The following is a 21,850-nucleotide window of genomic DNA, read 5'->3' as shown; positions in this document are numbered from 1 at the left end:
CTGTATTGTTGCAGGATTAGTTAAAGCCCTCTGAATATGCAGGTCAGGCTTGAATCAGAGCATAGCGGCACTTACTGAAGATTCCCGGTGTTATCTTTCGGCTCGCATTTTGATCTCAGTGTTATACTGTATTGTTGAGAGCCGAAGGGATGGGGGCGCCCCTGAATGGGGGCAGATTCTTCCCAGCTCAGTGCATCAGTACTTTCATATGAGAACATTAAAGAGAGATGTGTGGAGTTCCCTTTCTACCTGAAATCCTCCATATAAGTGAATCTTAGGACAGAGGTCATTGAAACTGGATGCATGATAGTGTCATGCATATCGTGATGCAGCCACCTCCTCTCTGCCTTGTAGTACTTTCACACCTGATGGGGAAAAAGGTGCTAGCGCTCTGTTATGGGAAGCTTGGACAGTGCTGGAGCTAGCGCCAGGAAGGTATCCGTCAGTACACCTGCAGAGTGTTCATTGATACTGTTGCTCTGTTCACCCTTGTGAATCTTAACTGAATGAACATTATGTCTTATGTTTTGGTCCCTGACAGTTGTTTTCTGTCTCTTCCTGATAGCAAAAATCTTGTTTCTTCTTGTCAAAAATATGATGAAGATAAATAATGTGAAGAAAACAAGAAAGAAATAGGGTGGCTGATGAATGGGAGGTAATTTAGCAGACAGTGCTTGCTGCTCTTTTTCTGGCAAGGTGCAATGTAATGGGGCTCGGCTACACAGGGCTGTGACCACTCCACCGAACTTTGGATCTGCTATTTTGGCTCACCCTTTGCTCCAATTTAATGTACCAGCCTTTACCGCTTGCATTGTGCCTTTGAACTCTCCTGTCATTCCTTCTTCTTATCTGTTGTCTGAGTGCTTGTCATCTCTGTGGTTGGATCTGTGATTTAAACAAGCGCTTGAGAGTGAAAGAGTCATGAAGGGCTCCTTTTTCATCTGTTTCAGCCCGTTCTGTCTAGTGTGGTATGGTGAGTGTTGCATGTCTCCGTCCAGCCCTGTTCCTGTAGGCAGCCCCAACATCATCGCTTCTGCTCGTCCACCGTGATAGTGTTCCCTCCCCTGCCCCTGCTGACTAATGCACTGGTTTTCTGGTCTTGTTTGGTCTCGGGTGGCAGTGTAACATAAAGGTAAGGAGCAGGGCTTGTAACCAAAAGGTTACCAGTTCAATTCCCCACTGAGGCATTGCTGCTGTTCCTTTGGGCAAGGTACTTACTCCACAATTCCCTCAGTAAATATCCAGCTGTATAAAAGGATAACCTGTAAAAAATGTAACCTATGTAAGTCTGGATATGAGTGTTTGCTAAATGACAGTAATGTAATGGTCTCACATTTTCCCATGACAGTACATGGGGAATTCAGGGTTACGTCTAGCTAATGAGACGTGGCACTGAGAGGAATATTCTTGACAGCAGTATTTTTTTGGTGGAGTGGGCTGTGGCCAGCAGAGACCCAAACCCCCTGGCATGAAGTCGGTTGAATTGTTTTATCCAAGCCTTTTCAATGGGAAAGCAGGCATCCCGTGTTTGGTTGTGCCAAGTGCCGAGCGCGGAGCTATGAATAGTCAGCGGCTCTCACGCACACATAGGCTGAGACAGTGACTGAAGTTTGAGTTTCAGTAGGATTCGCTACAAGCTTAACAAATGGGTCACCTGGCCACAAATAACTCCTTTGCAGGCTGTGCTTGTCCAAGAGACACTTGTACAAGAGGCACCGGACACTTCTGAAGCGGCCGCCTTCATTATCTCTCACCGAGTGCTTGCCAGAGTTATACAGAATGATAACTACATGATCTTTTACTGTTTCAGTTTATCATCTCAGCATTAGGTTAAGGACTGTACTTTTCATACTAAATGGCCAGTGGAGTGAAATGTACTGTTTGTTCACACAGACATTAAATCTACTGTGTTGTCTGTGAGTTATTTTTAGTTGTTGTTTGTTGTTGTCTGTTGGGTGCTTTGAACAGAAACGACTCCGTTATAACAGTATTTGGGTATGAAAGGTGGTGACAGGTGATGGACTGGTACCTGTAACCCAACCTAGAATGTCTGTGACCTTTTAGTGAACTGGTTTGTGACCCGTCAGTGGTATTAAGGGTCACCATCTGTGGTCATTTGAGTCTCTCTCAGACTACGTTCATGGAACAAGTTAATGAAGCCGTTGTGATGGGAGTCTTCATTGGCCTGTATAGGGTTTCCTGTAGATTAGACGCTGTGCTATTTGTTGACTAATTATCTGTGAGGATGGAGCAGAAGGGCGAGTTGGACCCATCAAGGGAAGAAGCAAGACATTAGACAGGTGTACTCTTGTCTTCACTGAAGGTGGAAAGCAGGAGCCCGGTTCTCTTGGGTTTATAGCCACATATATTTGTTCCTTGTGTCTGGCTGTATATCTCCAAAAAACCTTTACCTCAAGGGCCAATCAGAAGGAGCCCTCATTTCACAGCTGTCCCGCTTTTTTCGCTGTCAGATAAAAATACGAAAGGGTTTGGACACTGAGTGTCGTTAGTAATAACTGTGTATTATGAGGCTCTTGGATCTTTGTCTTTTAAAATGGAACAAAGAAAGATCAATCAGCTGAGAAGGCTTGGCATATTTGAGGGAAATGTCTGTCTTGGACAGTGTGTGTAAGAACTGCAGTCTCCCAAAGCCCCAGCACTGTGCCTGACAGTACTGGCAGCCATGTCAATCAAAGTCAGTTCTGTCTGTCTGTTTTGGTCTATCTTTCCCAGAATCCACTTCATATCACGGTCTGGAGATTTTCCTGTCAGTATGCTGTACCATCAGTGAAACTATCATATGAGTCTGACCCTTTCCTGGGGCAGGAAATGTACCTATGCATGATGTAAAGAACACTGCCAGCTTAATTGGCACCCAAGTGGCAGACCCCTTTTTTCTCAGTAGGCTATTGTAAAAGAATGTTAATTAATTCAGTGATTAAATAAATGTTGCCGGGTGTTCTCGTTTGTCATAGAGACCTAAAGATGTTATAAGAAGATGGTAGGACACAGGTTTCAGGCTGAAACAGTACAGATAACCTTTGTTGGTATTCTAAAAGGTCAATATTACATACACACACACACACACACACACACACACACACTTTCTCTTTCCCTCTCACACACAAAATTAGTCTTGGCACTCCTGCCATTCTCACGGTATAAGTAGCAGCTTAGTCCTCTGTGAGAAGGGATTTGAATGTAAGTAGATTTTTAGAAGGGTTTGTGTGGTTAATCTGACATGATTTAATCAGTATCATTATTGTGCCAAAACAACTTTTTTCTCTCAAAGTTACCAAACCTACACTACATATACTTTTGACCTTTGGGACAGTGAGAGTTCAAGTATAGGTAGACTATGTTACAATATGTAGCATAAGTGAACCTGACATATAAAATCAGATTATTTATGGAGATGTGTTAGTCATTCCATTGAATACTGTTGAATGACATATCCTTATCTTGCAGTGGGTAATATTTGATTGTAGTGCTCAGTGCCTTTTCAGAGAGATAGACTAGTACCTCAAATACATATTAGAATCATTTATAACAGCTATTCAAATGTATACAGATGTAAATGTCATGTTATGTATAAAGTAATATTCCATGATCAAAAAAAGAATCACAGCCTTCAAGCACTAATGAGCTGAAAACATTTGTTTATAAATCCTGTAAACATCTTTCTCTGTGGGATCCCCATAATTGGGAAGGTGTCTGAAATCCAGCACGCATGTAAATTCTGCCTATCTTTATTGTCCTCCTGCTTGAATTGTAGCCTTATTAATATCACTATTCGTTAATGTAGAGCAGGGCTTTACACACTCAGCACTGGTGCCTTCCTGTGTATTATGTTTTTTGTTCCATCCAAGCTCTTAATCAATTAAGAGATTGCTTTGTTGAAAACATGCCTTGACCTGCTTCTATAGGTTTGCACTGAAACAGATTTAAAAAAGCAGGTTTGGTTTGCCTTGTTTCAGAACTCTTAGTTTTCCATAATGTGGGACTCCATAGTGATTGACCCTGCCCATCGATCGAGCAACCAGTGAAGTTGTACACAATATTCCACTTCAGAGGAGTCACCACAGATTGCATTATAGAGCATGGCTGCCTTAGTTGTCAAAGAAACAACATCTGACTTAAAAGCAAGCCAGTTGGTGCTGGATGTTTGCTCTTCATGGTACAAACATCTATCTCACACTTGACATGGCCTTAGAGGGCTGAGCATTGGTAAATTAGTAGTTCAGACTAGAGAGGAATTAGGCATTGCGGTTTTAGCTGGAACAGAGACCATCACATGGGGCTCCAGGACCGGGTTTGTTAAGTATGACTACAGAGGATGTCTGACATATACTGACCACCCACCAATCCGAGGTTTATGGTGGCTGGGGTGAGGAGTGTCCTACAAGGGAAGAAAGTCAGTGGGTTGTTATGACAGAATTCAGCATTGTGAGAATGGTTTCAACACCGTGTGTGCACTGTGCAAGATAAACCTCTGAAGGGCTCTCAATTCTTCAGTAAGACTTTACATTAAGTTTACTTTAGTTGACATGAACTGATATGTTAATGATCATTCACACCTTTACCAAAGACTGACTAATGAGTATTGACAGTTTATTAAGCATTAACTCAAGGTACTTCATCATGAATTCATATAGCCCATTGCCTGTGGGTAAGTGGCAACCATTCACACCTCTATTAATGTGTAATGTATAATTAATGTGTAATTGACACCAATGTGTAATGAATGTGCCATGGCAACTTGAAATCTATTATAATGGTGCAAAGCATAAACCTAGTTTTGGAACATTTTGCATCGAGTGCACAGTATTCATGTTTATGTATTATTAACTATTTGTTAAGTCTGCATAAGCCCTATCTATGCTTTCTAGGCTTATCAGTTAATCATTTACTTGTGATTACAAATAAATTAGCTCAAGATAACTGGTGCAACCTTACCTTTACTTATGTAAAGTGTAAATTCTTCTGTCACCTTCATATAAATGTTATGGAAAATTGGTGGAGAATTGTTCCATGGAAAATGACCATTCTCGCTCATGGCCTTTGCAGTACTGTGGGAGTTTGATTAAACCACTGAGGTGGGAACACAAAAATGCTGTTTGGGTCTAAAGCTGGTGTGGAAGAGGGTCGGGGTTAGCCGGTGTCATTTGCTGCTGTGCCAGGGCTTCACGCTCCATCGTTTGTGCCCGCAGTGGGTGAGCAAGCTGTGGGCATTGCTCGAATGATCATGGAGAAGCCTGGCTTGTCTTCCTCCACAGGCCATGACTGTGACTGAGTGCACACTATGTCACACTGTGTTGAACTCTGCCCTGTGTTGCAGCAGCCCATTGTCATTCACAGAGGACACGTTTTAGAGATTTCTGTGAGTGAGAAAATCTACCATTACTGTAGTGTGCTATCCTGTACAGTACTGATGCCAAAGGCTTTTGTGCAAATGGTTGAAGGGGGGACACACAAAAAAATTGAACATTCTGAGTTTTTCAAACAAAGTAATAATTCAGTAAAAAGGCATTGATTTTTTTTATGTGATAATACAACAAAGAAGAGCTGAATACATGCGACGTCTACCTTGTACTGCCAGCATAGAGTTTATTGAGCAAACATTTTAGAGCACTTCAGCTAGGTTTAAGTCATTGCTCTGACTCGTAAAGTGCTTTGAGGGGACAGATTCTTCCTGCATGACAGGGTTAGTAAAGGTAAGGGTGTAGAATAGGAAATGGCCCCTGGGCTATGGAGGTAAGAGGGGGAAGTAATTACAAGAGTTTATATTGTCTGTGGTTAGGAGGGCTTAGCACTGCTTTGACAGGGTGTATTTTCCACCACACTGAATCCAGTGTGTAACTTTAGATTTTCACCTCTCAAATGGAGCAGTTTTAGTCCTTGCTGGGCAGCTGCTTTAGGCTTTCAGTTTAAAGAGAACTAATGGTACCTCTGTTGTACCCTGTAAATGGTGTGGTGGCTTGTGTGATCTTCCAACAGTTGGTCTGTGTAGCGCGTCATGTTGCCAGCCACAGTGGCTGCCGATGATGCCCTTTCCCTGGCGATGATCATAGCAGTAGATATCTGTCTTCTCTCAGCTGCGAGTAGAACAATTACACACCCTTTTTCTGACAGATCAGCACATGTGGCCGTATATCACTGTACTGCTACTTCTGTTTTGGCCCCATGTGTTATTTTTCACTGATCTTAGAAAGATATTACTGTATGTATCCTGGAGAGGAGGGTCGGCGATTAGTGTCTACAAGAGGAAATATTATACACACTCACACATTTATAGTGTGTCTCTGTGTGTCAATGTGTATGTGTTCTATATATATAGTCTCTCTTGAGGACTGTGTGCTCAGGTTATCAGACTCAACTTTCATTTTACAAGGTGGGGGAAGCCGGTAGACTGTGCAGCTGTGTTATAAAGAGTTACAAACAAGGATGTTTGGGCTAACTTAAATCAAACTGGATTCCCGATCTTTTTTTTTTCCTAGAGCAGTGAAAGTTATCTCTTGCCCTTCACTTTGGCTTTATTAGTGCGGTGGAAAATATGCAGTAAGATCTCTGTGAGATGGTCCTAACCACAAACAACTTAAACACAGGTAATAAAGTCTTCCTACAACCTTTGCTGCCCCTGGGGTAATTTCCTCTCTTCTTCTATCTCTGCCTTGACTTTCCAAGTCATGGGGAAGGAATCTGCCCCTCACAGTGTTGAGCATTGTGCCATAAACATTCTTTTATCTCTCAGACTTTCCTATGGCTAATTCGGAGACAATTATGTCAAAGCTTTGTGTTGAGAATGGGCTGAATGTTCATATTTCAACTGTGCCGTGTGTTTTTGCCCCATCCTGCTAAAACAGTTTTGTGATTGAAATGATGTTGTTCACATGCCTTAGACAATGTCAGGAGTGACAATAGGCGGATGTATGTATAAGAATGCAAAAGATGATGGTTACCGAATTGTGCTACTGCTAAACCAGCTTGTATCACTTGATTTTCAAGATGTGGTGTCCACAGCATGATCAACAAGTACAGTGAAATGTCATCTGTAATTGTCAGACACTTGATTGGATTGATGAACAATATTTGAAGATTATATCCTTAAGGAACAGAAAAAAAAGACAAGCGTTAGATTGTCAATAGAACTGGCAGAAGGCTTGGGTGGTATTGTCTGTCCATCAGCAATATAAATATAATTGTTGAAATCAGGAATGAAAGGATGCATCACAGTAAAAACTTAACATATACACAATGTTTTGTTTCCTCATGCTTTACAGTATATGAATGCAAAAATATCTACAGTTTTTGCACAAGTGTACTCCATACTAATGTAAGGTGGATTTGTATTTTTGTTTTTCTTTTCCCAAGGCTGAACTGTGAACTGTATGCAAACTGCACTTACTGCTTACACAATATTTCATTCATTGTGATACCGTAACAGTATCACAGTGCTGTAAATACACATTTGGCATTGGTGTGCCCGTCTTGTGTACATACCCTGACACGCACTCAGTGGATTAGACATTTTAGGAGGGGCAGATTTTGGTGTGTTTGTGTACATTGCAGTCAGGCATCTATGGGTGTACAGCTAACATGACTTCACAGTTCTCATGGTTTTGGAAGAGATCAAAACCCTGCATAAGCTTTTTGGCAGTTGACTGAGTTTTTCAAAGTCCTATACCTTGTTTCACAGAGTACTATCTTTGAGAGCTATTTTCAAGGTAAAAATCAATCCCATTCACAACAGTGGCTTTCAGATGTTGGATATATTAACACAAATTAGGACATTTTATTATATAAATGTTTCTGTCAGTAGTTGTACCTTCCGGTCTTAGTTCACGGAACTTCACATAATGTATTTTTTTCCTTTTCTTTGATTCTTTTTGTTCACAGATAAGCATTTCAAAAATCAAATAATTCTTCAGAGCAATAGAAGTATCGAAGAAGAACTGAATTCCATACGGGAAACAATGGATTTTCACCACGCAGGAGGGTATTCTTCAGATCTTCATAACAAATCCCACTCACGACAGAAGAGGTTTCTGTCTTATCCGCGGTTCGTGGAACTGATGGTGACCGCAGACGCCAAGATGGTCAGGCACCATGGACGCAATCTAGAGCACTACATCCTAACAATCATGTCAGTAGTAAGTAAAATATTGTTTTTAAAAATTATTCAAAATCTCTCAATGTTTTGAGCTATGCTCATAATGTTTTATGCTGATGTGGATGTTACAAGGCCAGTTATTATGACTATCACAGCATAAAGCCTAACTGCTAATTGAAACTGTATGACTTGCATTTGTCTCTGGATAGTTATTTTGGATGCCACATGCTGGTGTATTTAATAGAGGCTGAAAGCTTGTACATGGATAATGGTTACCTTCCCTCAAGTAAATGTACATTCAGTGTAGCAATAACTAACTGTTATCAGTGTAGTGTTGTAAATGTCAAGCAGTGAGTTATTTAATGCAGACCAATTATTTTCACTCAATGTGAATCGATTTTTATAAACCATAGCTTGCTTTTCAAAAGTAATAATTTGGTACCATTATTCTTCCAAACTCTGGATGCCAATATTGAATGAGTTATGTGACTAATTTGTCACATAACTCATTAAGAGTCATCCCCTTCAAAGAGTTAGAGTAAAATACTTTCATTTCAAGTTACAAGTTATCTGCGTAACTGTCTGTAAAAAGTAGTTAACTAAAACAAGCAAAAAAATGAAAAACCCATTAGTAGAGGAGCAGGCTCTTTCAATGACTGATAACTTGTTTGCTAAGAACTATGTGAATGATTCAGGTTTTCTCAACCTGCTCCCAGTTTTCTTTGTAAGGCTTCCAAGCCAGGCTAATCATATTGACCATGCGTCACCATGTATTTGAGTGTTTTCTTCAGTGTGTTTAAATGGTGTTTAGATGCACTGGTCCGCAGTATTTAAGAGGTGTAAACGACATGCTGTTTCAGAACAGGTGAAATTTAATATGACAGATAGTTTTACAGTATACAAGATTTATTCTCATTCTAAATCGTAGCCATGCTCTTAAGTGAAGGTAAATTTGAAATTAATTTTATTTTCCCTCCTATTTTTGAACAGGTTTAGTAAATTGTAACACATTAATAATGTGATGAATTTATCTGTCTTGGATATTTGAGACCTTGTGTGCGGTTGTCCATGCTTCATCTTATTGATAATACTGTTTTGTTTATCTATCAGGTGGTATTGTCTTTGAATGAAGCTGAACTGAAATTCAAGGTTGAATTTCAGTTTTAGTTTTGGTTGTGGAGCTTTTCTATTTTTTTTTAACAATTGTTTTAGTTACGCTTGGCTTTAAATTTCGGAAAGCTACAATGAGTGAAACCACAGGTATTAGACTCACTCCTCCAAAGTAAATACTGAGATACATCTGGCCACAGTTGCTGAAAATACATACATTTTGAATGAAGCTGAACTGGTTTCAAGCTATATTGGTGTCAATACAGTCATTGAATTCTAATGATAAATGGGTGCACTGGCTGAAGTCAGGATTTCATTAATTTACTACCTTATTTTTGTGGCTAGTGACGCTTATGTGGGGTCATCTGTAGGTTTACAACCAAAATACAGCGCAAGTTGTTAGAAACATATGGTCCTGTGTTTGAGGCCTGCAATATGACAGATTTCATGACCTCAAGACACTTATGACCAAAAAAAATGCAGAAAGCATGCTGTAAATCATTCATCCCTTGTTTCCAATAAAGACCCTTCCCACTGAAGAAATCATTTAATCTGTATCACTCATTTTCAGTGGGTAGGTGGTGGGGTAGCTTGCCTACCTTTGTGGATGAATCAACTTGATGGGTGGCTGTTGAAACAATGACGCAATAGAAGCTTGTTTACAGCGACTGTGGTCCAGCACGAGTTGGAATTCTTGAGCGTATTAGGGGTCCATTATGGTCATTTCCAGCAGTGACACTATGATTTATACTAGCTCAGTCCCTCGCTGCACTGTCTCTCAGAGGGCCCTCTGTTTGGCTTTTCCCTGCAGGGAATGACAAGCTAAATGTTTATAGTGGGCTAATGGGTTCCTGTGAGACAGACCTGAAAGGCCTCAGGCTCTGGGTGACCCTGGAGCTCTTGGTTAAAAATGGAGGCTGTGTTGTATCCCAGCTGAGGGGTGTCGAGTTCGTCTGTGGAAGCTTCCTGAAAAGTTTCGGCCAGCAAAGAAAGGAGGCGACTGTATTTAGAAGTATTTTTTCCTGAGGGAGCTTACTTTAGAGTGACCACCAAGTATGGAGAATCCATGATATATTTAAGAATTATTATTCTGAGATTCAAAAGGTTGTCATGGTGTTAAGATGGACTAATTTCCTTCTCATTTATAAATGTGTTTGGAGTAACTGAACAGTTGAAGAGTTCTCTTTCATTTTTGGGGTGTTTTAACCACTGCAGTCATAATTTATTCTTGTTTGCAGGTCACTGAAATGTGCTGTTGAATGCTTGGTATAGGTCAGCATTTCTTTTCTTTGTGTTCATCTTGTTACAGGTGGCTGCTGTCTACAGAGACCCCAGTGTAGGGAACCTGATCAATATTGTGATTGTTAAATTAGTTATTATCCACAATGAACAGGTAAGAGAACGATATGTTTTCTAAATCTTTCCCAAAATCGTATCAAATTGAAAATTGAATAATTACCATTCATTGCTTTTCGTCCTCCATTATAGGATGGACCGTCCATCAGTTTTAATGCTGCTACTACCCTCCACAACTTCTGTGTGTGGCAACAGAGTCAGAATGTCCAGGACGACAGTCACCCATCCCACCACGACACAGCACTCCTCATAACCAGGTATTCCCTATTCACCTTTGGCACTGGGAGACATTCATTTAGCGCTTTCTTCCACAGTATGTGTCATATCTTGTAATGGCGTGACCGTATGTGGTCATAATAACATGGACAAATGTTGTAGTAATATCATTGCAGCATTCCATATTTTTTGCGTTTCCATTAAATACAGCATCTATTGTAACAATCTCACTTGAACAATTAGATATAATAATTAGAAATAATAATTGCGCTTGCATTTGTTTTCACACAGGGAAGATATCTGCAGGGCTAAAGACAAGTGTGATACATTGGGTAAGCTTTTTCACTGCGAAGAAAGTTTTATACCAACCTTATGGTCATCTTTCAGCCTCTGCTATTAAACCATTGCTGATTGTCCTTGGTAACAGTTGTTTCAATGAGCTGGGTGTATTAGTCACCTGCACCTGATGATATGGCAGTGGTTTTAAAATGAGTGTAAATGACCGGTGATGTCAAGAGAAGTTGTCAAATAGAAGTTAAAGCTTCATTTCCTTCAGCTTTAAAATGCCGTGTGTTGGTGACATTCCAGGTCTGGCGGAGCTGGGAACAATGTGTGACCCATACCGGAGCTGCTCCATCAGCGAGGAGAACGGCCTGAGTGCCTCCTTCACCATCGCTCATGAGCTGGGTCATGTGTGAGTACTCCCAACCCCCTCCCAAACCCGGCACCTAAACTCCTCACACAAAAGGCTTCTTATTCAGGAGTGAACGCAGGTGCAAAACATAATAAAGGAAAATTGAACAACAAGTCAGCCTTAATACCAGATTGCACTTGGGAGTTAACCCTATAGTTTTGGATCTTAATATTTTATGGTCTGTAGTTAGGGAACTTATGGTTATTATTGTAGAATGCTTGCTTGAGCTACAATGCTCAAATACCCATAAGTAGTTTTTATAGTTTTTACAGCAGTTTTTGCAGTTTCTACAGCAAATGGTATAAAGGGGGTAAGTATTTCCTTTTAGATATATATATGGTTTATATTTTCAACATTGCCATGCATTTGGTGATTAAATACTTAGCATTCTTTTAGTCATGTAAGCAGGGCCAGAGTTTCATAGCTGACACAGCTGTTTTGGCAGGTGACCTGCCCTCCCATACCAAAATCCCCTTAGTTATCCGTCTTATTCAACAAACATGGTTTGTCGTGCGGTCAAGTCCAGCCAAAGTACTGTATTACAAGCATGCATTAGTGTGTAATTACGGCGTAATAGCACTGTTATCATTTTACAGCAATCCATTTAGGACTGTTTCCAAAATACGCTCAAACTACCACATGTCGGGGGGGAGGGGGGAGGGGGGGGGCAGAAAGAAAAAGCTGTCTGAATGTGAACTTTGTTGATAGAGAACCAGATTTCCAACTTGGGGTGAAAGGGTTTGGAGGGGGGAAACAATCCTCTCTCTCATCGAACGTGACTCTGACAGCCTCGCACTCGAAGCACTTGTCACAGTTGTGCCGTGCTGTGTACAGAGTGTGTGTTTGAAGCAGGGGGACAAGAATGAGAGCTATTCTCTTCCCCCTCAGAGCGCTGACACATTCCTCCCGCACTCTATCTGCAAGGCGAGCCCAGCCGTGGGATCTGCCTCTCTTCTGTGGACTGGTGGTGTGGAAGCCCAGGCTGGAGTTCTGGAAAGAAACCCATCAGTTGCAGACGTGGCTACCCTTTACTTATGGCTGCTTTTCAGAAATGCACGATGGGAATGTGGAATGTTTGCGGAATGTTTGTCCGCAATTCTCTCATATCTCAAGCCATAAAGAGAGCAAAAAGAAAATGACCTCCATAGCTGGGAGAACCTTACCCAGACTGCTTTGAATATCTGTCTGCCTTTGCGACAGACAGCTAAGATCATTACCTTGTATTCCTTGAAAACTATTCTTTTCAGTGCAAAACTGGATTTAATTGTCTTGCTGCAGATGGTCCTTGTGCATTTGCAAATGACATCATGGTGAGGTTTAAAAAAGACGAGATTTAAGGGCAATAGATTTTAACATTTGAGATGGTTAATCCCTCTGTTGATGTAACAATCCATCAATAGGACTTAACTTCATTCACTTCCCCTCAGTCTGCAGGGTGAAAACAAATATGCTGTTTAGCGGCTCCCTTGGCTGACTAATGACAAAGCATTGACATCCTTGGAGTCTGAACTGTTCTGCTGACAAAAGCTGGTCTGTGTCCCATAAATCTGCACAAGTGTAGAACACCAAGCAGATCGTCTCCGTCAGCTGAAACATGGCCTCATCATAGTGCGCAAGTGTGACTGAAGCACTGAAGCATATCCGAGTCTGAACGGCATTCTGACATGTGGGATCATTATGACAGTGCGTCATAGATAGATAGATAGATAGATTCCACCGCTTTCCTCATAGAACTGCCCCCTTAATCCTGAGAAGAGACAGCCATTAAACAGTGATGGAGTTACTATTGTGACTTTGTAGGTAATAGATAGAACTTGACAGATTGTGGAGCTAGGAGGTAGGGGGATGGGTGGTGGATAATGGTATACAGTAAGAAAGCAGCATATTTCTTTTACTGGGGATGACAATTTGCCAGAACCACATGACCCTAAAACTGGAATCTGATCCACCCTGTTGCAACTGACCCCACAGGAAAAAAAGGCAAAAATGTGGAATAATGGGAAGAAATTTTCACAGGATTCTGCAGCAAGATTCTCAGCCCACAGGATAAAAGTTATGCATATGTTTTGTTTTGCATTATATAAATCTTTATGTATTCACACATACAACTATGAAAACATTTATACAGTTTACTCAGTTATTGCAGGGAATACTAGATATTATACATCACCTCCACAAAATCATATCACAAAAAAACCTTTGAGACAAATGGAAAAGGTTCAGTTTTAAAGTAATTAACTCACTTGGAATGTGCATAGCTTTTTTACCGATAGCTATTAGGATATACAACTGTATTATTTCCTCAGGACGATAAATCACTGTCGAACGTGTTTGAAGCTACAGAATTTAATACTGTGTGTGTTTAATTGGCTGACATGGTTCCTTGCTTTTGGCAAAAAGAAATCTTTAGAGGACATCAATTCATTATGAATAACACCTGGTATTGTTTGTCATATGTGTCATGACATATATATAAAACCACGGTTTTAGTAAAACAGCTGCGTTGAGCCTCTGTTTACTCTAAGCGAGTGAGCTCTGCCCGTAGTGAATAGAGTGAAGTGCATCAGGGCCTGGGTTCTCCGTGGCTTGTCCTAGCTGTGTCTCAGGCTCATTACAGCCCCTGGAAACCCTGGCTGTGGCCTGTCAATTAGGCCTCGTCCCCCTGTAAGGCAGGCCCCATGCCAGGAGTTGGCTTGTTTGTGTCCCTCCCCTGCCGCCGTTTCACTGGAGAGCTGTGTTCTCTCCCAGCAGTGAGTGCCGTGCAGCTGTGGAGCCGCAGTCACACATCACCCTCTCCCAACGTTTTCATCAGGACACAACATCCGCCCATTTTCTATTCCGGACTTCAAAAGGATGCATGCCTTGCCAGCTTGTGTTTTTTTTTTTTTTTTCAACTGGATAAGGGACAAAAAATTCTGCTGCAATTCACATTTTTCTTTAATTTTGTAGGCTGATCTGCTTTAATACATCTTTAAAGCAATTCTGCACTAACATGCAGTAATTTCAGTAACTAGGTTTGCAACAGTACTGTAATTTGCCATTTTCAATGGCTAATTGCATGTTTAAACCCTGTAGCATTCATGTCATTTTATATTTTATTCAGGTTTTTCTGGTAGCTTTGAACAGAATTGATATTGGTTTTCTGTAACACCTCAGAGAGTATTGAAACATTTCCAGTGAGAAAATTTTCCTGTCACATATGCCTCATGAACCTTAGGCAGTGACTCTGACATGTTTATGAAGCCTTTAAATTTTCTACCTAGATGTTGATTTATTGAAAAGGATTTAGGCATAAAAACAGCTGGGGGAATATGATATGGAAGTAGTTGGTTCATGACATTTCTTGTAAGGTTAAGGTAATCTGGGCAGGAAAAAAAACACAAATTTTAAATCTAATAACATTTATTGTTTGTGAATTTCAATCCTTTTCCAGCCCTTGCTAATGGTAGCATGTGTGTTCCTTCTACAGGTTCAACATGCCACACGATGACAACCTCAAGTGCAAGGAGTCCGGGATGAAGCACCAGTACCACGTCATGGCACCCACGCTCAACTATGACACCAGCCCCTGGTCATGGTCCAAGTGCAGCCGCAAGTACATCACTGAATTTCTTGAGTAGGTACCTTTGCATAATATACCGCTTTGACACTAGCTGAACCGTATGAGTCATATTCAGTCTTTAGTAAACAAAGCCACCGGAATGACCCACTCTAGCGAATTTGAAAGGTCAAAAACAAATCAAAATAAAACAACCTTCAACAAAATTTTAGTTTTTCACTTTTTGTGAAACTTGATTGCTGTGGTCTTTTGGCCAAATGTCAGCTATGAAATTGTGTGTTCTTTCCTCAGTTTGGAAATTCCTGGTGTGTCTTTGTTTTCAGCAAACACTGCAGTGCCGTTATTGCCTTGTTTGAAGGCGGTTCCTGTTTTAAGAGATGTCCTCCTTTGATGACTGCACCAGTTTGATTTTCCTCCTCTCTCTTCCTCTGCGGCTACATTCAGTAGGATGACTCTCGAGATGCTGGACAAACAGTCATTTAGCCACCAGCATGCTTCCCTTGTTAAAATGGTAACTTGGGGCAACCGGTCTTTCACTTGTTCTAAAGCCAAGCAGTGACCACCAGCCTTCTGAAGGGTTTCTATTTAAGATGGGAAATGTCAGTTATAATTAGATTTTCCCTGGACGTGACCCTTTGATCTTTTCTCCCGCTTTGTTGATTGTGAACCTCGACAAAAGGCTGCCTTGTTGATGAGTTGCATCTTGGGATCATTCGTTCCGAACGCCTCGTATGGGCTGTAAGGTTACGCAGCGCTGCGCATATTTTCCACCGCCATATCGGCCCCAGCTCGATTGGCCGGATTCAAAACTCACTTCTCTGTGGAGATAATCCCTGAGCCGCTTATTTTGTGCGCTTAATTCACGGACGTGTGAACTCTGAGGAAATGTCAATTGTAGTGAGCTAACCTTCCATGCTACTTTTTGACAGAGAACTGATTTGCTTAACAATGGTAATATTTATAAACATTTGGTTGGTGAGGGCTGTCCATTGCAGCACAGAATTGCGCTGGTGGGAAACGCTTCTGAAAGAGCTGCCCACAGCTTTTGAAGTCTGTTTGTCTAACAATGAGGTGCATTGATTAAAACTACACTTCCACTCTCCACAGAGGTTATTTGGTCAAGTACATCAGTGTTTTGACTGGCTTTTCTTCAAGAAGAGCTCTCTGATTTAACACTGTTTAACACTTTCTTGTCAGATTCAAAATGGAAAGAGCTTGCATGCAGACACAATTTAGCCTAACAGTTTGTTGACAGTTTTTTCCCTGCAGTAAGGAAAGTTAACAACACCATGCTGCTATTTAACATATGTAAAACTCTATCTGTTCAAAGTTCCTTGCAAAGAAATTTAGGTAGACCTCAACCGTTGCTCTCTGCTACCATTAGTTTTATCTCGTCCATAGAAATACAGATATCTTGTGAATTCAGTTTATTCAGCCATTATGTAGATGGATGAGAAGCAAATCACTTTCTGACCTTCTCAGTACTGCACATAATCAGTAATTTTCCACACTAACATGCATTCTGTGCATTTTGCAAATTTAGAGATCTACAGTTGTTTCCATATGTCAGAGTCTTTTGCAGCTTTTGGATCTTAGTTGAGAGTTTCTTGTTTAACGCTAACTTTTCTGTTTTGCTGCAATTAATGCAATATAATCATGCTCTATGGATGTAGTGGAGGATCTACTTTTTACATATGAATGTGGAGCTGTATCTCAGAGTTTGGCAGTGTCAAATAACATTGTACCATTTCAAGCAGATGATCATAATATTCCTTATTTTAGTCAATGCAAAATTGCTTCTTTTGACAAAAACAGACAAGACTTCCCAATGAGAGCCAGGTGTGTGTTTGTTCTGTGGCCAGAGGCATAGAATTGTGTATACTTAGCCACATTTAACTGAAAAAGCTATGGAAAAAAAGACAAGACAGAACTACAGCGTGGCTTCTTTTTTGTCATATCTGCTCTGTTTTTAATAATAGACCTATAATGTATGGCCTGCTTTTGATTAGCTGATGACAGTGTGCTGAAAGATGTTCCGTATGTGGTGCATCTCTGATTTTTCTCTGCTGTGACAGACTGTTTCATACCTTTCAACATTTGTCCTTTTCCCCTTCTTATTAGATGGGAAAAATCTGCAAAAGGTACGTCTTTGTGGAAACAAAGGGTTTCTTACAATTTTGTCAGAAATGAAAGAAAACCGCTTTAATAACCCAAGTTAAGCCATGGTAATTACTGGGCTTGTTGGCTAAGCTGGTATAAAACAGGTGGTTTGCCTCGACACATGGACAAATTGGTAAAAGCAGCAGCAACATGTCACATAATTACATATTATAGAGTGCTTTGTGTGTTTTTCATATTGCACTGTGAACAGGAAGAAAGGCCTTTTGAAACAGTGGTTCCTTGTTTATGTAGGTGAATGGTGGCGTGCTGTTTTTGTGACACTGGGTTTAGAAGGTTTGAAACCTGGGGTTTATGTTGTTAATAAATGCATTATTGTGAAAAGCTTTGCTTTTTTGTGCTTAAGGTCGGGTGTGGTCGAGACACAATTGCAGATTGGAAGTCAGACAGGGCTGACGTATTGATATAATTTACCTCCATCATTTTGGCAGATCCATTCATGTCCCAAATCCCCTTTTTGCTGTTCGCGGGGCGCAGGGTTACCTCCTGTGCACTGCAATGTTTCATAACGGAGGTCTAGGCTGTTTTGTTGTAGGGCAGCAGGCTCTGATTTCATGGCAACTACAGCGTTCCCTAATTCTGACCTTTCCAGCTCACAGTGAAAAGATAATGCAGACCACCCACATGAAAGAACGAACATGTTCCTTTAGATATTGTTTTATTCTACCCTATGAAGAGAAAAAAAAAACACAGACCTCAAAGCTAAGGGAGGCCACAAGGAGAAGTTAATTCATGTTACAAAAACTGAAATGATAATATATGGTGATCAAAAATAATGACGGTCTTTTGTACTCCCGTCAGTCAGAGTTGAGACAAGAAGAAGTAGACTTCTTCGAAGGCAGTTGTAAATCTTGATTAAGCCAATCTGATTTAAAAGAGATTATAAAGAAGCCAAAGTTGTCATAACAGTAAAACGTATGCAGACATAACATATATGTGTCCTGGACCTAGTTAGAGTAAAACCCAAACTTCTACTAAACCATTTCTTTTCAAAAAGGGAAAATTATATTCTCTCGCAAAACACACATTTCCGTGGTGTACTGGGTTAAACTAGTTGTGGAAGGTGAGTGACAGTGAATATTTATTATGCGTTGGGGGTCACAGGGTCATGCATTCATCAATGGCACTGACTGTGTGTGTGTTGACTTTCAGCACTGGGTATGGGGAGTGCCTCCTGGATGAGCCTGTCAGCAGGACCTACGACCTCCCTGTCCAGCTCCCTGGCCAGCTCTACAACGCCAACAGGCAGTGTGAGCTCATGTTCGGACCTGGGTCCCAGGTCTGCCCATACATGGTGAGGTTTGTCTCTGTTGCCCTGCAACATATCCGATTAGAAAATAAGGCATAGCTCTCCTGGCATGCCTATGGTGTAGTTGGTCGATGTTCGTTCATATGACCTTGTAAGTGACTCACACACCACACCTTCTAAGAGTTGGGTGTGTGTTTTGAACTTTGTGAAGTTTTACTATAGCGAGGTATAGTCATGTCTGTGATTATACATCATCCCCTGTCTTGTTTTCTACCCAAGGACAGTAATAGCTTTTACTGAATCAATACAAACAACAGCATAGTGCCTTTTTGCTCAGGTAAAATGCCTTAAAAATCCAGTTTTTATTGAGAACTGCCTAATGCACCATGTGCCTGATCGATGGGGCCCGAAGGAGTTTCCAAGCCTACAGAGTGGCTCCCTGCCCCTCAGCTGGTCCGCTCTGAAGCTGGCTCCTGGAATTAAGTGATTACAGTGCGGGGACGGCTGCCAAGTTGGCAGTGAAACGTTTGTATGTGGTTTCTGGAGAGCTTACTGTCCAACTCTGTAATTTATTTTTGCTGCTCCAGTCCAGAGGGGATTAATCGAGTGCAGTGTCCATTCAGTGAGCGGGATTGTACTTGTGTTGAACGCTGCTCTGTAAGGCTCTTGAATCTGGGCAAATGGGCATCCTCTCTCTCTCTCTCTCTCTCTCTCTCTCTCTCTTCATCATCCTCCTCCTCCTCCTCACAGAAACAGTGCAAGCGCCTGTGGTGCACAAGTGCAGAGGGGGACCACAAAGGCTGTCGCACGCAGCACATGCCTCTTGCCGATGGGACCGACTGCGGGCATGGAATGGTAGGATATAATAGTTAAACAGGCCTCCTAACTGCTTTGCGCTGAATGCTAATACGTTAATACAATTAAAGACAATGCAATGCCAAATAATTCATCAGTGAGCCTTGTGGTGAATTTTGTTGTTTGCCGGTATCCCCTTTTACACTCTGGTACTATAGTGAATGTGTTGAAATGCATCATTTTTTGACATTGTTCTGAGATCAACGCTTACATTCTGTCAGCTCGATTCCTCAGCCATAGCAGTTGAGAGAACCTTTGAAACGGACTAAATTTCACCATGTGGGTATGGGAGTAAGTTACTCAAGCATACTTATTAGTACTATCATATGGGGGGGGAAATACTGTTGTGTACTTTTGTTCTCATGGTGATTGTGAGTTAAATAGGTCTGTGTAGTAACAAACTGTATCCTTAAGGTTGTAAGATTTTTTTTTTACAGGGATTTATTTCAAGTTGTGCACACTCTCATACTTAAACCTAAATGGGAGGCTTGTTAATGCCATTTGTTGAGTCCTGAGCTGAGGATGCAGTTGGTGAATCAGATGAGGAGTGAGGTTTGAAAGGGGATCCTGCCAGCCCTTCACAGTCCAGTCACCTTGTTCTGAACCCGTGACCTAAAACCTCTTTAAAATGCGGGTGAGTGGGTCAGTGGGCAGAGAGTAATGGAGCTGAAGGCTGAGACTCCTACTCACACAAAGACCCACCCCAATGATTCAGGCGCTTAACCCTTTCCCTCCTGGAGTCCCACCCGGAATAACACACTGAACACTGCGTGTGATCACACCGTGGTGAGTCCTTTCGTGTCCCTTCAGGGTTTTGATTGCCGAAGTTATTACTGCGGTCCCGTTGCATGGGTACCTCATTAATCCAACCAGAACAGCCACAGAGGCTGGCAAGGTGATTGCCGTTCCACGGTGTGTGACATACTGTGCTGTGTCCCATCAACAGTAAGGCTTCATTATGTTATCAGAGCATTTTCCGTGAAAGTAAGGCATTCGTTTTTGGTCTTTCCTGCCATGTTGCCATGGGGACCATCTAGTGCTTAATGAAAACCATAGATCCAAAACATTAAGACCTCTATTAAATTGCAGTGCACTTTTCCCTTCTTATCAAGTTACACATTTGAGCAAGTTATCATTTCTTATGAAATATTATGAGGGTGGCAGTTGCTGAAATCCGCAAAAAATGTGCACAAAACAAAGATGTGTACAACCTACTTAAATTCCTTACCCAGCATGAGTTTACTGGTGGACATGAATGATCACAGACCTCAAAGGCAAGAGTCCCAAGATGGTATCTTCCCTTAATCACTAACATACACCATATATGAAAGCAATAAAAAGCCTTCAAAAAAACATATATATGTTGCAGCGGCAACCGTCACCATGAGAAATGGTGATCTGAGCCTTATTTTAGATAACATTTTGACCCCTTTTCTAAATAGACATCTTAAAGGTTGAAGCCCTCCATACCCATGTTATGGAAATAAAGAAACATTTCAGAAACAATATCCAGTTGCAGCTGTCATCGTTCTCCAAAAGGAGCAACGGTCAGAAGGCCCCCAGTCGGAGACGTATAGTGTTACACTGTTTGGGCCCGGTCTCTCTGTGCTGAAAAATACATAGCTGCTATTTTTTTTTTCTTCCTTCAGCCACCTTTGTTTTTAGTGCTGAGCATTTTGTGTCATCTCAACACGGGCCTTTGAAGTGTAGAAAGCTGAAAAGCAAAGGGGGCCCGCAGGTTCGTCTCACCTGCCTCAGCAGGCCCCTTTTATGTGGGGAGACTATGAGCGTACTACTTTAATTGGGATCTTAGGAGCTACTCAGAGATTTTGTGTGTGTGTGTTTGTTTGTTTCATTATTAAACTGAATTCAATTCTTGAGCAAAGCGACTTAGCTTGCGTCTTGAGTCATGAGGCCTTGGGGGCCTGGTCTCAGGGGTACAGGTGTCCGTTTAGGGCCCTGAGAACGACTAGTCATTGGCTGATTAAACTGTGTCCGTGCAGCGGTTTCCCCCAAGGGAGCTCTGTTTGGGAAGTGCAGCAGGCATTGTCTTTAGCTGCCCTCTTTAACTGCCCTCTCTGAACCTCTCATTAGGCTCTGCCTGCTGTGTAATTTCAGGCCATTAAGAGCAAACATCATCTCTTGTAAATATTTGCCTCAGTGTGCTCCAAGAAAAAAAAAAAAAAAAACCTAAAGAATTCCTGAATGATTGTTGGCCTTTCCTAGCCATTTGATCTTCTCTTTCTTTGCCAGGGCATTTTAGGACTCGTTAAACCGGGGAAGAATCATTTGGAATACAATAAGTGTGCTCTCTCAGAAATAATAGTTGGGAGTATGAATCCCCACAAAATAAAAATGACTTTATATGACAATGTGGATGAGCGAGTGTTGATCCACGTTGTGGTGCATGGAACTGTTCAGTTCGTGGGTATTTGATTGGTTGGGCTCCCTTCATGTTAATCGGTCCTCTCGTGGGGCGCTTGAATGAGTAACCCTGTCACATGACCACAGCGGTTTGCCTGT

At 41.4% G+C, this 21,850-nt stretch overlaps 1 protein-coding gene across 1 annotated transcript in view; it reads left to right on the top strand.

The window, feature by feature from the left end:
* LOC118770247 (A disintegrin and metalloproteinase with thrombospondin motifs 20-like) overlaps positions 1 to 21,850 on the top strand; it is a 76,865-nt gene that overhangs the window by 8,818 nt on the left and 46,197 nt on the right. Inside the window, exons 4-11 of the mRNA XM_036517797.1 lie at positions 7,897 to 8,150; positions 10,530 to 10,613; positions 10,709 to 10,833; positions 11,084 to 11,124; positions 11,381 to 11,486; positions 14,956 to 15,102; positions 18,376 to 18,517; positions 19,223 to 19,327. Coding sequence (XP_036373690.1) covers positions 7,897 to 8,150; positions 10,530 to 10,613; positions 10,709 to 10,833; positions 11,084 to 11,124; positions 11,381 to 11,486; positions 14,956 to 15,102; positions 18,376 to 18,517; positions 19,223 to 19,327 — 1,004 coding nt within the window. The remainder of the gene's footprint in view (positions 1 to 7,896; positions 8,151 to 10,529; positions 10,614 to 10,708; positions 10,834 to 11,083; positions 11,125 to 11,380; positions 11,487 to 14,955; positions 15,103 to 18,375; positions 18,518 to 19,222; positions 19,328 to 21,850) is intronic.

This window comes from Megalops cyprinoides, chromosome 23, assembly GCF_013368585.1.
Source record: "Megalops cyprinoides isolate fMegCyp1 chromosome 23, fMegCyp1.pri, whole genome shotgun sequence".
Classification (NCBI taxonomy): domain Eukaryota; kingdom Metazoa; phylum Chordata; class Actinopteri; order Elopiformes; family Megalopidae; genus Megalops; species Megalops cyprinoides.
The sequence above is the reverse complement of the archived record's forward strand: the minus strand, read 5'-3'. Positions and strand labels throughout refer to the sequence as shown.